General features: G+C 39.4%; 1 protein-coding gene across 9 annotated transcripts in view; it reads left to right on the top strand.

The window, feature by feature from the left end:
* Positions 1–15,816, top strand: part of ULK4 (unc-51 like kinase 4) — a 528,243-nt gene that overhangs the window by 47,143 nt on the left and 465,284 nt on the right. For 6 of the 9 annotated variants that reach the window (XM_060402096.1, XM_060402095.1, XM_042235867.1 and 3 more), the window contains 8 exons: positions 903–1,002; positions 2,594–2,733; positions 5,364–5,523; positions 8,653–8,754; positions 9,309–9,392; positions 10,970–11,045; positions 13,285–13,377; positions 15,658–15,773. In XM_060402096.1, the coding sequence (XP_060258079.1) occupies positions 903–1,002; positions 2,594–2,733; positions 5,364–5,523; positions 8,653–8,754; positions 9,309–9,392; positions 10,970–11,045; positions 13,285–13,377; positions 15,658–15,773 (871 nt within the window). The remainder of the gene's footprint in view (positions 1–902; positions 1,003–2,593; positions 2,734–5,363; positions 5,524–8,652; positions 8,755–9,308; positions 9,393–10,969; positions 11,046–13,284; positions 13,378–15,657; positions 15,774–15,816) is intronic. The other 3 variants (XM_060402097.1, XM_060402098.1, XM_042235870.1) reach the window with 1 other exon arrangement.

Below are 15,816 nucleotides of genomic sequence, written 5' to 3'. Positions count from 1 at the left end.
GGGGATTTATTACAAGATGCTTCTCAAATTCTCCCTTGGACACTCTGGTCTTCTAAGTCATGTAGATTAGTTTTCCTTTATTTTTGTTACAATATGAGCCGACCAAGTTGTTCCTGGAGCATGCCAAATTCTGTTTCTTAAACAGGGAGCTCTGTATTTCTACAAATTATGGGCTCATTAGCCTGTGTTGAGTGACAGTAGATTTTCTGGGTTTTTTTGGTTAATTTTTTTTATTTTTAAGAAAATCAGAAAACAAGGATCCAGTGCACCTTGATAGTCAGTCATCAGCAATTCTGAGTCTTGATGTTCTATACACATTTTTGTAGTTTTAGTTCCTATATTTAATGGGATTTTTAAAGGGGGAAAGCCAAAAATCCCCAAAGCAACTTAATATTTTTTAATGGACATGCTTTTGCATCTTTATTACTGAGTTTTTGAATTCACTCTTGTTTTTGGTATATAAATATTCTTATAATCCATTGGAAATGTACATTTTAAGATCAGCATGTTCACAATAGGGCTTCCCTGGAGGCTCAGATGATAAAGAATCCACCTGCAATGCAGAAGATATGAGTTTGATCACTGGGTCAGGAAGATCCCCTGGGGAAGGAAATGGCAACCCACTCCAGTATTCTTGTCTGGAGAATTCCATGGACAGAGAAGCTTGACAGGCTGTACAGTCCATGGGTTTGCAAAGAGTCAGACACGACTGAGTAAGCACATAACCATCATTCTTAATGTCTATATTTTAAATTATTTATTATTTTATTCCACTGAATAAGTTCCATTGTTTTCTTATCTATTTCCCAGGTCTTGATGTGTGTGATATTTAGGTGTTTCTTAATAGATTCAAAGGTTTTAAGAACTTTTTTTCTTAGTGTGAATGCTGTGTGTTTTTATAGGTCCGTCTCACCCATGAAATTAAACACAAGAACATTGTAACTTTTCATGAATGGTATGAAACCAGCAATCATCTCTGGCTAGTTGTGGAACTCTGCACAGGTAGGAGTAAAGAGGTGCTACGATTATAGTCACTGTATATTGCTTTGAAAAAACATGATGTAGATTTTGTTATTTTTCACTTTTTCTTCTATTATGAATATAAGCATACTGTTGACTACATTAACTTGAACATCTGTTGTTTGATATATTAGGGACAGGAAAAAAGCAAAGCTGTTTGGTAAGAGGAAGAGATGCAGTTTAGGGTTAACTTTGCTTTGGTATAAAATACTAAATCATCTTCATAAATTTAGAGATAATTTTTAGTGACTGATCAAACAAGTTTTTCCATTCAATAAAAATAAAAGATTTGAGGTAAACTACCTATTACCTAATTAGTTCTTATTTTTTAATTCTTATGCAAAGGATACTTGCATTAGTAAAACTTAAGCAATATAGAAAAATAGATGAATCAACAGATTCCACCACCTGGCAATAATTAGAGATAATATAGCTCTTGCTTAATAAAATTTTCCAAGACTGTATATAGAGAGCAAGGTGACTAAATACATAGGTATTGTCTGGACTTTTAGTTTCAGTGTCTTTAGGAAAAAATGTAAGAAGAACCATAGTTATACATTGAGTAATAATAAAGAATTATTAAATATGAAGATGAAATGTAATAATTTCTAGCTATATGAGTCTCTTACCTATTGACCCTTATAATTTATAAAGCAATTATCAAAGAGCTTATTTGGAATAGTAAATTATTTGCATTTTGCATTTTATTTTTTGAATCAATGGGAGGAGACGGTGGTTTAGTTTCTTTCATAAGATGTACACGCTGCTGAGGTGATCAGGGGACTCCACCTGTGTTACTTTTTGATTCAGCAGTTATTTCTGACCCCTGGCTGTTGTGACAACCTAACTCATTTATACCTGTGTTTGGAATGGTTCCTCACCCACCAAACAAAATGAACAGAATGCCTCCTACCTTCATCACAGGAATTCTGATTGAACTTTCAGCTGCCAGCTAAGACTTCTTTTTCTGTGAACTTGACTTCTAATTATAATCTTGATCCTAAAAAAAAAAAAAGTTTGTTTCTGACACTTAGGTGGTAGAGTTATGACAGGGACCTTGGAAGGATATAGACGTGGAATTCACAGTGTGTGTGCCACTAACCTATTATTTCATCAGTGGTGTACATCAGAGTTTGTAATTTTCTAACACTTAAGGAAGAGCACCTTTTTGTGTCAGGCAGTACTTGCGGAATGTGACCTAACTTTGCATGGGGGTAAAGATGACTATCCTCTGCGCAGCGTGATTAAAGTGTACCATTCTGTAGCTGTTTCTTTCCCTAGGGGTCTGGAGTGAGAGATCACAGTGCCAGAGTGATTCTTCCTTCACCCCACTGGCATATTTATAGACTATCCTTCCAGGCCGAGCAGCTATTCGCCCTTAGCTGGCTCTGGAGTGTGGAGCTTCCTGTTGGGGTTCCTGGACTGGTGTTGATTCACGAATATGTTTCCCCGTCAGATGGTCCAGATGGACTGATTTGATCGTGTTTTAATGCTCAGGTCCCAGCATGGAACCTTTCTAGAGGCATTGTGTAATGCTGGTGGGTTAAAGTGGGTGATTTTAATCAACTTGCAGGTGGTTCTTTAGAAATGGTTATTGCTCAAGATGAAAATCTCCCAGAAGATGTAGTGAGAGAGTTTGGGATTGACCTGCTGACTGGATTACATCATCTTCATCAACTTGGCATTCTCTTCTGTGACATTTCTCCTGGGAAGGTAATTCATGAAAGTTTTGATTCCCTGACTGTTTGTGTCTCAATCTATAATGCTTCCTCAAAGATGTTTTTATTTTTAGATACAACTTTGATATATTTAGAGCATCTTGAAATTTGTTAGTCAACATTTTTTTTTTTTTAACAAAAGGGAGTACATAGTATTATATTTTAGGTTCCTATTTAGCAGCCTGTTGAAGTACCTTTTAGAAAGTGAAATCTCCCCTCCTTTCAGGATTCTCAGAGTAAGTATCATTGCTCTTGAGGTACGTTGTGAATGATGAGCTCAATAGACCTATAGAATAAGACTCTTCGTTCCTAAATTATAGTTCACACTTATGAGACATTATTATAGTTTGATAATGACATTCTTGACAATGTGTGTTTGATTCCTGCTATTTTATATCAAACATTTTTCTTTTCTGGTAGAACTAATTACGCATTGCTAAATGTGTTTCACTGTTGCAGAGTCACAAACCTGCTTAGTGTCTGAGTCACATCAACACTGATACTGAGATGCTGTGTGTCCTGGACCAGTTACCCTTTCTCTTTGTACCTTAGGTTTCTTGCCTGTGATGGGGCGGGGGCGGGGCGGGGTGGGGGGGATGCCGGTAGATATTTCAAGGAGATAGTGAGAATTACATATTATGTTTAAGTGAAATTCATAGGACGTTTTCTGGTAGATAGTGTGCTTGCAGCCAGTGGCACCTGTTGCCTTTATAAGTTCATGCTCTTAGGGATTGTATGTGTTACTGGTCCTAGTTGCTACTTCTTTTCCTTTGTTAATGAAATGAAAAGTTGAATATGTTCTTGTTAAATGTTACTTTAGGCCATCTGTAGAAGAACATAATGAAACCTACAAAAAGCAAAAACAAAAACAAAACCCCTTAAAAACTCTCTGTAACAGCCATTCTCATTTGAAATATTCATATCCTTGTTTGAAGACTGTAGCCGCTTAATTGTGTTACAGCTCTGAAAGCAGCTGTGGACAATATATAAATGGATGGGTGTAACTTTGTTTCCAAAAAACCTCTATTTGTGGACATGGAAATGTCAGTTTCATGTAATTTTCACCTGTCAAGAAGTAATATTTTCATTTTTTTCAACCATTTAGAACCATAAAAACTGTGCTTAGCTCATGCTTGTACAAACATAGGCAGTAGCAATATATGGCCCAGAGGCTATAATGTGCCTGCCAGCTCCTATATGTGAGCTCTTTTATGAGGTCTCATATCAGCTGTTCATAATCTTGGAGCTTCAGGCTGATTTATAAGTTAACTTTTATTCTAGAGCTGGGTTTGGAGGAGTTCCAGCAGGATGCCTATTTCTGTGAATGGAGTTCTGTTGAAACAGCCACACCCTTTCATTTATATATTGTCAGTGGTTGCAGACTTGAGAAGTCAGGGCAGAAACCGTATGTATGGCTTACAAAGTCTAAAATATTTACTAACTTAAAAAATTATCTGCCGCCTGCTGTTGGTTCTGCAAGTGTGTTCCCTGGACCAGCAGCATCAACATTACTTGGGACTTGTTACAAATGCAGGTTCTTGGGCCTCACCCCAGACCTGTTGAATCAGAAACTCTCAGGGTAGGGACTAGTTGTCGTCTTAACAAGGCCTTCAGGTGCTCAAAAAAAAAAAAAAGTTTAAAGTCACTGTGGTAGACTAACTGACATCCTTAGTATCTGTGACTAGAAGTAAAGAGTAAACTTTAAACTGCTTTTGAGGATCAAAAAGCCCCTTGCAAGGGAGGGAAAAGATAAAGGTAAGAGAACGCTGGTTCCTGGTATAGTTTCAATAATCAACAGATAACTTATCATCACAAATTATATTAGCAGACTTGAGCACTTTTCGTATGGCAGTCACGGTCAGAAGCCCTTGGCATCATGTATAACCTCAGTCCTTAAAACTATCTGAAGTATCACTTTCCCCATTTTATAGGTGAAGAGACTGAGATTTACAAAGGGTAAGTAATTTCTGTAGGTTAGACTGCCAGTAAGTGGTGAACCTAGGGGTCAAATCTGGGTCTCTAACTTCAGAACCCTTAGTCTGAACCCTGCAACCCCTAGGACTGGTGGCTTTCCAAATCCTCTTTCAGCTGTTACTGAGGGTTCGTGAGTAGATTGTTTTATGTACATTCTTCATCTTTCCCAAAAGACTGCTGTTTCCCTCTGTGGTTTTATGGCACATTTTTCATCTGCATCTGAGAAGGGAGAATTTAATATTTGATTCTGTTAGTGTTGGAGTTAACATTTCCTAAGCTTCTTTTTGGGGCTTCCCCAGTGGCTCAGCAGTAAAGAATCCTGCAGTGCAGAAGACCTGGGTTGGATCCTTGGGTCGGGAAGATCCCTTGGAGGAGGGCATGGCAACCCACTCCAGTAATTCTTGCCTGGGGAATCCCATGGACAGAGGAGCCTGGCGGGCTACAGTCCATAGGATTGCAAAGAGTTGGACACGACTGAAGCGACTGAGCATAGCATTTTCTTTAAAAAAAAATTCTGTTTAATTTTCTGAGTTGTGATGAAGTAAGAAAGCCAATACTCAGGGTTCTGTAGTGAGATTATAAGAGGTACGGATGGAAATGCAAATAACACTGAATTTGTGTTTGAACCCATTTGTTTCTTCACCTTTATAGATACTCTTGGAAGGGCCTGGAACACTGAAGTTTAGTAATTTTTCCTTGGCCAAAGTGGAAGGTGAAAATTTGGAAGAGTTCTTCACCCTGGTGGCAGCAGAAGAAGGAGGAGGTGACAGCGGGGAAAGTGTGAAGAAAACCATGAAAAGTAGAGTGAAAGGTATGAGGCGAGCTTCGAGGTCAGAAGTCTAGTGGTGGGCCACCCAAGTCCCGTGGGGAGAAAATGTCCGCCTTGCATGTTGCCAGCCAAATGATGTATTGAAAATAAATGATAAGGACCCAGGAGAAGCCTGGATTTATGGATGGCTTTGTCTAGGACCTAAGGTTTTCCATGTGGATCTAATGCCGTTTAAAGCACAGGGAACCTCTGCCAAAGCCTTCTCCTTCACTTCATCACTGACCGCTCGTTAGAACGTAAGGAAGGGGATTTTGTCTCCCTTCCTGCTGTATCCTCAGCACTTATCCCCGGTGTCTGGCACACACCAGCAGCTCGGTACATATTCAGCATTGTTAAGTAGCTAATATTCTGCAACAGTGGAAGATTTTTAGGGGTACATCCTTGGGAGGTGGTTTTGACAGTGAGATGGGGCCTAGGCTGTTAGCTCGCTGTGCTTGAGGGGAGAGTGTGAAGTCAAATTTCTTTTTTCTTTCCTACTTTTCTTTTTCCCTTTTGACCGTGCCTTGTGGAATGCGGGATCCTAGTTCCCTGACCAGGAAGTCATATTTCTTATATGAGAACTTTTGATAGAAGTGATAAAGATCTTTTTTCCTAAGTTCCTGGTGCAGTACTTGAGACTTTGGACCAGTGAGACTCACCAGGAAGCAAAAGGCACTGGGGGAGAGGGCGGCATCCGTGGGCCTGGTGGTCACATGGCCTTGATGAGAATGAGATAACGTGATAGGGAGCAGCAGGTTAACCAGAGGCCCATAAATATGAGGAAAGAAATTTAACTTTCAGAGTTAGTGTTGAAGTAAAATTTCATGCCCAGGAAGAAGGCTCTTTAAATCCCCAAATATTCCATGGGATGACTGGCATCCTGTGAAAATGAGTATTGTATACTATGCTTTTATTATAGAAAACAAGGAATGTACCTTTTGAAATAGTCCCTTCAAAAGGGGAAGAGGGCTGTGTTATAGAGAAATGTCAGTTTTTAGCAGTGATGCCTGGTCACTTCTGAGCTTAATCCAAGAACAATCCCTTGGGGGGGCCACGTTAACCTCTTTTCTAGTGACTGGTGATTACTCACATGTGGGAAGGACATCTTCATTGGAAGATGGGAAACCCTGGGTTTTGGCAACTCTGTGGCTTAGAGGATGTGAGGATACTTTCCAGGCCTCAGCTGTTCATGTCCGTAAGCAGGGGTGCTTTCTAACTCTGGAATTTGGTATTTCTGGGTAATACTAAACCCTGTCCCGTGTACATGGTAAACACTAGTACTGTTAACCAGTGGCTGCCCGTTCCTTTTCTGGATGCGTGGTAGATTTGCATCGTCCCTGCCACAGCTCACCAGGTGTGGACAGAGGTCTCTTCGAGTTGGGAGTTTTAAGAGCCGGTGTTAAGTTAACCACATTCTTTGCCCCCACCTTGCTGACTGAGGAAGCATGTACTGAAATGTAGCCTGGGTCTTGGATGGACTGACTGTGAGGGTTGAAGCCTATTGGCTGACCTGTAGGGGATGTGTAGTTTCATGACGAAGAAACTTGTGTAGTTAAGCCAGTGAGAATTTGGAGTGCTGACTTCTATATAACTTAATCTATCCTAATCAAGATATTGTTGATAACAATCAAAGGTTCTTTTCTTACAACTATTTGAATTGTTAATTTAAAAGAATATACACTTCAGTGTGCCACACCTCTTACTCAGGTGATTATTCAAAAGCTTTATATTTCAATACATTCTCACATATGCAGATGATACCACTTTAATGGTAGAAAGTGAAGAGAAAATAAAGAGCCTCTTAGTGAGGTGAAAGAGGAGAGTGAAAAAGCTGGCATAAAACTCAGCATTCAAAAAACTAGGATCGTGGCATCCAGTCCCATCAATTCATGGCAAATAGAAGAGGAAAGAATGGAAGCAGGGACAGATTTTATTTTCTTAGGCTCCAAAGTCATGGCGGATGATGACTGCAGCCATGGAATTAAAAGATGCTTACTTCTTGGAAGGAAAGCTATGATAAACTTAGGCAGCATGTTAAAAAGCAGAGACATCACTTTGCCTACAAAGGTCTGTCTAGTCAAAGCTACGGTTTTTCCAGTAGTTGTGTATGGATGTGAGAGTTGGACCATAAAGAAGGCTGAGCGCCAAAGAATTGATGCTTTTGAACTGTAGTGCTGGAGAAGACTCTTGAGAGTCCCTTGGACAGCAAGGAGATCAAACCAGTCAATCCTAAAGGGAAATCAGTTCTGAATATTCATTGGAAGGACTGTTGCTGAAGGTGAAACTCTAATACTTTGGACTCTTATGTAAAGAGCCGATTTGTTGGAAAAAACCCTGATGCTGGGAAAGATTGAAGGTGAAAGGAGAAGGGGGCAGCAGAGGATGAGATGGTTAGGTAGTATCACTGACTCAGTGGACTTGAATTTGAGCAAACTCTGGGAGATTGTGGAGGACAGAGGAGCCTGGTGTGCTGCAGTCTGTGGGGTTTCAGAGTCAGACACGACTTAGGGACTGAAAGCACATGTTCTCAGCAAGTGCTATACTTAGTCGCTCAGTTGTGTCTGCCTCTTTGCAATCCTGTGGACTGCAGCCTGTTAGGCTCCTCTGTCTATGGAGATTCTCTAGGCAAAAGTACTGGGGTGGGTTGCCAAGATCTTCTCCAAGGGATCTTCCCAACCCAGGGATGGAACCCAGGTCTCCTGCATTGCAGGTGAATTCTTTATCGACTGAGCCAAGGGAAGCCCTCTTGGCAAGTGGGACGTTAAAATTAGAAAACATGTAAAAATGTGAAATATGCATGAAGACCTGTTCATGTGCATGTTCTCCGATGTCTTTTCACTTCACCTAGTTGGGCTTCCCTGGTGGCTCAAACGGTAGAGAGTCTGCCCACAGTGCAGGCGACCTGAGTTCGATCCCTGGGTTGGGAAGATCCCCCGGAGAAGGAAATGGCAGCCCACTCCAGTGTTCTTGCCTGGGAAATCCCATGGACAGAGGAGCCTGGCGGGCTACAGTCCATGGGGTCACAAAGAGTTGGACACGGCTGAGAGACTACCACGCAGTCTTTCCTAGGTGTATTTGTGTTGGCAGTGGTATGAATGCCTAACAAAACTGTCCTTTCACCTTTATTTTTAGGATCTCTTATCTATACAGCTCCAGAAATTGTGAGGGGTACCGACTTCTCCATCACCAGTGACCTCTGGTCCTTGGGCTGCCTGCTCTATGAAATGTTTTCAGGTGATTACATTCTGGTTCAGTTTAAAATCAGAGCTGGACACATATACATAATGGTTACCTATGTAGTTTGAGAAGAGTTTGCCTGTAAGAGGTGAAAAAGCTGATTTTTCTAGATTTTTGTATATACTAATTTTTGCTGGCTTGCTTGGTTGTCTCAGGACGTGCAGGTTTTTAGGAACTTTTGACAAGGAGGTATTTTTCATGGTAATCGTTTGGAATGTTGAAATATGCCTAGCTGTTGAAAACTGATTATTAGTAGAACATCTTGGAAAGGTACCTTTGACTATGAATTTTCAGATGTGTCCAGTGGCCCGTGCAACTCTTGGAGTATGGTTATCCATAAGTGAATTTTGTATTTTTAGGATGATAAATTTTCAATTGCAGAAATATAGACAGTGTGCCTGGTGTGTACTCAGCATTCAGTAATCAATTATGCTATATATGTATATTTTTTCTATAAATTATGTAGTCTTGAACTGTCTGTAGTTGAGATTCATTAAGAATTATTGGTGGTAGCAAACTGTTTAATTTTGCAAGTTTTCGTTTGATTTAAGGAAAGCCTCCGTTCTTCTCAGAATGTGTCTCAGAACTAATTGAGAAGATTTGTTATGAAGATCCTTTGCCACCTATTCCAAAAGGTAGGATTTCTTTTTTGCTATAAATGTAGTCGATTTACTACACGGACCAACGGTGCACTTTTATCCCAAAGTGTTTCTGTTGATTCATAACCCCTCAAATTTGTGTTTACTGAATGATCACAAATTGGTATTTTTAGAAGTGTTAGTATTCCCTTTGCCATTTTAAAAAAGATGCTGAAATAGAAAGCAGAGTACTATTAAGTTCCCTCATTTAAAAATACAGATTATTTTGTCCTCCTGTATCAAAAGAAGTCTGGTTTAAAGATTTAAAACTCAAACTTTTGTGTCGTTTTGGTGTGTTCATATGTCTATACCATTTACTTAATATGTACTCATGTCCCATGTAGTGTTTGAATAGGAACAAATCAAGTGTTTCTCAGTCTCGTATCTTGAGAAATCAGAATGCTACCCTGATAAGTTCAAGCGTTTAAGCTCGATTTGGTTGCAGTATTTTAAAAGTATTGAAAATTTAATCATACAAATTGTAATTAATGTGTTTACCGTTAACAATCTTAAGGAAAGAAAAAGAAGGTACAAACATAATAAGACACTTTGCTACATTCCTCAAAAGATGTGACTCTTAAGACCCCAAAATGAATATAAGACTTTATGAAAAATAAGGTTGTGAGTTTTAAAAGAAAAAAGAATCCTCAGCAATTGATGGGAGAAATAGGAATGCAGAATATTTTCAGTATCCTAGGTGAAAAAACCCCCCAAATCTTGATATTTTGAAAGGGGTCTATATTTCTTAAAAAGTATTTCTTTCTTTTTTTAAATTCAATTTTCATAGAAATCAGTCATTCCTATTTCTTATAATGATGACTTCTGATTTTTTACTTGTTTAAGTACTCACAGCTTTGAGTATTATTTTCTTGTATAAGTTAAAGATGTTTATGCAGGGTAAAGTAATCTGAGAATGAAGGTATCAAAGGTCTCGTCAAGAAAACCACTGGCGGCCCGAGGGTGATTATCTCACAGGAATCTTGTTCAGACTGTGGCCACAGTGCCTAATAGCACCATCTGTTTTGATGGGTTTGGTCATCATCTTCTGGGCCACTTCTTTTAATTATAGACTGATAATTTGAACAAGGTGTGCATCTGGCCAATATAAAAAGATAGAACACTTGGAGATGAATGGAATTTGACAGTATCATAATATTGTGATGTGTATTCTTTTCCTGTTAAAAATCTTTGAAATAAAGTGAGATTACAACTACTGTAGTCACAGTACATTATCAAGCAAAGCTGGTTAAGAATGCCTCAGAAAATGAAACATAATTAATAGTTGAAGACAAGGGTGTGAGCTCATGATCCTTACTGGGATTGTAAAGAGAAAGTTTAGAGGTTAGTTAGGACTTAGTTTTTGAGATACATGTCTTATCGTGGTACAGGGACAAAGTTTAAAATTTTTGCTCCCCCCCTCCATTAAGTGGAGGCTTTATTGTTACTCATGTATTCCGTGTTCTCTTAAAAATAATTAATGTGCTTAAAATGCTATTATTATAATGTTGATGCAGGGTGTGTTTTCAGTTACTTAACCACTTTTCTTTCTTTTTTGGGTATTATTTTGTGTCTAGATTCTTCTTGTCCTAAAGCTTCTTCCGATTTTATTAATTTGCTTGATGGTTTGCTTCAAAAAGACCCTCAGAAAAGGTATGTATGGGTAATATTTTAACATGATTGAGCAGTGGAATCTTTTTTTTTCCTTTAGTGTACTTGTAAAATTGTACTGTTTATTATAGAAAGAACTGTTCAAATGATCTCTCTTTTTTTTGGGGAAAAAAAAAATCTGAGTCTGCATTGAGTGGCTGCTCTGTTTCTAGGTGTTTTTAATCAGACATTTAAAAGTCCGTTTTTCTTCTAGTGTAGCACGTAGTTGCCTCATAGGTTGACAGATTTTCTTGTAACTCCCCAAATCCAAGGAGTACACTTTTTTGTTTCCATTGTGAATTTCAGGCTAAAGCTGTCTTAGACTACCCCACTGTGGATGTGCTGTCAAGATACTTAATGTAATAATGACTAACAGAGCCCTGTTTTAATGTGATGTGATTTAGCAATATGATATTCCTGTCATACTGGGAATGTCAAGTGACAGGTCACAGGCACAGTGTGAATCTTCTGTGTGGCAGGGATGGCAGAAAGTTAGAAATCCTTATGATACAGAGTAGGGGAGGGCAGAAGGGAGTAGGGAATGAAGGTGGGGGGTCTCCCTGGCCTGGAAGACAAGGGAAACTAGATTCTGGTTCTCCCACTAGTTCTCTTGAGGTTTTTGACAAATGTTTGGGGTCTCTACTTCAGGGTGTAAAATGAATAAATTTAGTAAAGCATGTAGTGTATCAGCATTAAGTATGAGAGAAAGTATACAGAAGAAAATGTTTATACTTGGATAAGTTGTAAGACACTGCTGTACTTGCAATAGAATGCTTTTAGGATAAGTGTTACTTTGGATAATCGCCCAGATTTTTTGGGTAAGATATAAATATGCTTAATTTTAAGACCTTATTTAGGATACATTTTTATGTATTTATATTCCATATGAAATACTTTTTTGCATAAATGGGACCACCCCATAACCTAGTTTCTTTATATATCTGCTTGGTCATTTTATTTTTTCACTTGGTCATTTTAAGTGGCTGTTGAATGTACATGCAATAATGTATGACAACAACATTCAGAGTGCCTTTTTTTTTTTTTTTTTTTTTTGAGAGTGCTCCTTGATTTAGGGTATCATATATACTGACTGCTTTAGTAAATATATATGTATATATATATATATATTTTTTTTTTTTTTAGTAAATATGTTTTTGTCTCTCTTTGTTTTTGTTCACTTAAGTAAGAAGTTATCTCCTTTGAATAAGTTTCTCAAGATGGGGTTGCTGGCCAAAGAGTAATAAGAACATTAAAAATGTGGACACATTTGCTGATCCCAGGAACATGGGAAGGTTTATACTTCCAGCAATTTTAGAAAGCTCCTTCCCTCCTATTGTTAAATACGGTGGGCTTTGTTGATCTTATACATTTTTTGCTACTTTGGTAGATGAAAAAGAAATTCCATTTTATTGGCAATTTTAATGGTTAGTGAATTTTAGGAGCCGTTTGTATAAAAGGGATATATACTTGCGGCTGCCAATTCTTTATCGCTTGTATTTTAATTTCAGCCAAAGTAGTTTGAATTTCATTTCCTAAATTTTGAATAATTAGATATAAATTAGTTTCTTTTTTGAATTTTAGGCTTAATCATTTTGAGTCTGAGTATACCGCAGGTATAATTGATCAGTAGTAAAACTTAATGCTTTGAAAGTGAGTCTAATTTTCAGATATAGCCTGAAGTCATCTTAATGTGGGTGATCTAGTTAAATAATGTTTTGACTCCTAAACAGAAGAGTGACTGTGTGTAGTCATGAGGTTGATAATCTTGTTTGTTTCTGAATGAACTTCTAAAAGTGAAGTTACGAAATTGGCAGGGCAGGAATAGAGATGCAGATATAGAGAACAGACTTTGGATCCAGCTAGGGAAGGAGAGGGTGGATGCATTGAGTAGCACTGAAACGTGTGCATTACCATGTGTATAATAGATGGCTAATGGGAAGCTGCTGTATAACACAGGGAGTTCAATGGAGTACTCTCTGACAGCCTATAGGGGTGGGTTAGGGGATAGGGATTTCAGGAGGGAGGGGACGTGTGTACTTACGACTGATTCACATTGTTACATGGCAGAAGCCATCACAATATTATAAAGCAGTTATCCTCCAGCTAAAAATTAAGAATAAAAAAACAGATAATAAAAAGGAATATGTGAAACAGATCTGATATGTGTAACTAGGACATGTCCTGGGAATTCTCCATGGTAAATCATATTAAAGCAGATTTGAAACATTTCTGTTTTATAAAGACTGACTTGGGCAGACCTGCTGCAGCATTCGTTTTGGAAGGATGCTTTTGCTAGAAATGATCAGGACTCAAGCACTGAGGATTCCAGCGTCAGGTAAGTACAAGCTGATCTTTGTGTGTGGGGCATGGTTACTAAACGCTTGGCCCATTACTATGATTGCAGCCTCAGTGATGTGAATGTCTGTGCTTTTCATAATAGAAACTCAGGCATTTGGTTAATTAAGGGTTGCTTAAAGAGTTTAGTCATGACGTTTGTGTGCTTGACTTTGCTCATTTTCTGGTCAGTTGTTTATTCTGCAGACAGGGTTTTAGTCCTCTAGTCGTTAGCTCGGTTCACCTGGACGCCCACCTGGTCAGCACATGGTAGGATATCGTCTCCCTCTTTGAAATCAGGTGCAGTCCTGAGACTTGCTGTGGCTAATGAAACATGAGCAGAAGTGATGTGTTATTTCTGGGTAGAAACTCAAAGAGCCAGTGTGTGATCTGCTACCTTTCTTTCTCCTGATGAGGTGATCAGGAAGAAAATGTCCAGATGGAGTTGCCTTCAGGCTGGGTCTTTAGTGACCACGATGAGCATAGCTTTCCTGCCTGCCTGTGGTGGCTGTGTGCACGAGTGAGACGTAAAGCTAGGAGATTCTAAGTCACCAGCATTTGTGAATCATGTTACCACAGCATAACCTAGCTCATCCTGATTAATACACTTCATTTTTATTATTAAGTCTTCTTAGCCCAGGACGCTTACAAAAGTGATGGGGTTTTGAAAAGAACAAGGTTAAAAGTAGATGGGGCAAAGTCCAGATAATCAACTCCTGCTGTCTCCTCTTCATTCAGTGATAATGGTTGTTTGATTCTTAATTTTAATCTTGTCAGTTTAGTGTACTGGATAGAGAAATCTGAATTCTATATAAGGTCTCTCTCAAACTTTGGTTTCTGTGATCCACTGAGCTTCAGCTGTTTTCACACTTCAGGCTCTATGAAGAGTACAGAAACAGGGCTTGGGTCCTTGTCTATCAGTGTCAGCAAGTCCTAGGATACCTTGCACCTTAGTATGCCATCTTCCTTTTGATCTGTATGCCTTTTATTTCTTATTGGCCTTGCAAGGACTCTTTTTTAAGCATGGTAATGAATGAGGTAGTGAAAGAATGGGACACGACTGAGCAACTGAACTGAGTGTATGAGGGGTGATGAGATGAACACCGTTGCCTGGTTTCTGATTTTGGAATGCATTCAGCCTTTCTGCATTAAGTACGATGGGCTTCCCTGATGGTGCTAGTGGTAAAGAACCTGCCTGCCAGTGCAGGAGATGCAAGAGCCACGGGTTTGATCCCTGGATCAGGAAGATCCCTTGGAGAAGGAAAATGGCAACCCACTCCAGTATTCTTGGCTGGAGAATCCCCATGGACAGAGTAGCCTGGTGGGCTACAGATCTCAGGGTCGCAAGAGTTGGGTACAACAGAGCATGCACACACACACACACACACTCACACACACTCACACACACACTCACACTCACACTCTGAGCTGGAGGGTTTTGTAACTTCCCCTTTTCAGTTGGAAACGAATGTTATTAATAAATGTCAAATGCCTTTTTGTATCAATAGATACGATCATGTGGTTTCTCTCCTTTAGATTCTCTTTATGGACTCTTAACATAAATTGGTTTTCAAATATTGAGGCAACCTTGCCTTCCCCCTGTGAACCACACTTACTCATGGTGCATGCTTCTATGTCTTGATGGATGTCTTTGGGACCAAGTGACAGGAGGATGATGAGAGAGGAGAAGTAAGAGAACAGAGAGATCTGCCTCACCTTCTTGGGATCATAGCTCTCTGCGTAGAAAAGAGGATGTTCCTCCCGCAGGATTTTAGGCGTGGGCCAGAAGTGTGTGCTGCAAGGTTACCTGGAGGCTGGGGCAGGACAAAAGGGAATAAGAAAAACCAAAAACCAAACAAAAAACTAGGGTATTTTCCCTGCTCTGACCCTTAGGGATTCCCTTTCCTGCTCCTTGGAACAGAAATAGAGGACTTCTTGTGGTGCTTCTTTGAGCCCAGGGCTGGCAACACCGGAAGGGCAGAAATGAAAGGGAAGCTCATTACTGGCTCACTGATCCTTCAAGTGCTGGTTTACTTCTCCTGTTGGCCTGCTGCTATTTATTTTTCAGGGGTAAATTTTATAGGCTTCTTAGTACAGTGCCTTGCACACAGTGAGTGCTCATTTTAGTTACTCAATGAAAAATACTACCTTTCTAATTCCATAGTTTGGCCAAATGTCCTGTGCAACTTAAGTATCTTTGCCAGCCTCTTGTTCGACATAGAAAACTAGAGAAAGCTCAGTAGTAAGCTTGATTGAGTTGAGTTTCTCTTGTTAAAAACAGCAGAAACATGGAATATTCTGGGTCCCAAGATGCCGCGGAACTTCTGAAGAGCCCTCAAGGTGAACAAGCAAAGGGGGAGAAGAGTGGGCAGCGACTCAGTCACCCCTTCAGGCTGGGTGAGCTTGCGTTTGACCGTGTTCCTGCTCCGAACGCTGTTTC

This window comes from Ovis aries, chromosome 19 (assembly GCF_016772045.2).
Source record: "Ovis aries strain OAR_USU_Benz2616 breed Rambouillet chromosome 19, ARS-UI_Ramb_v3.0, whole genome shotgun sequence".
NCBI classification, from domain to species: domain Eukaryota; kingdom Metazoa; phylum Chordata; class Mammalia; order Artiodactyla; family Bovidae; genus Ovis; species Ovis aries.
The sequence above is the reverse complement of the archived record's forward strand: the minus strand, read 5'-3'. Positions and strand labels throughout refer to the sequence as shown.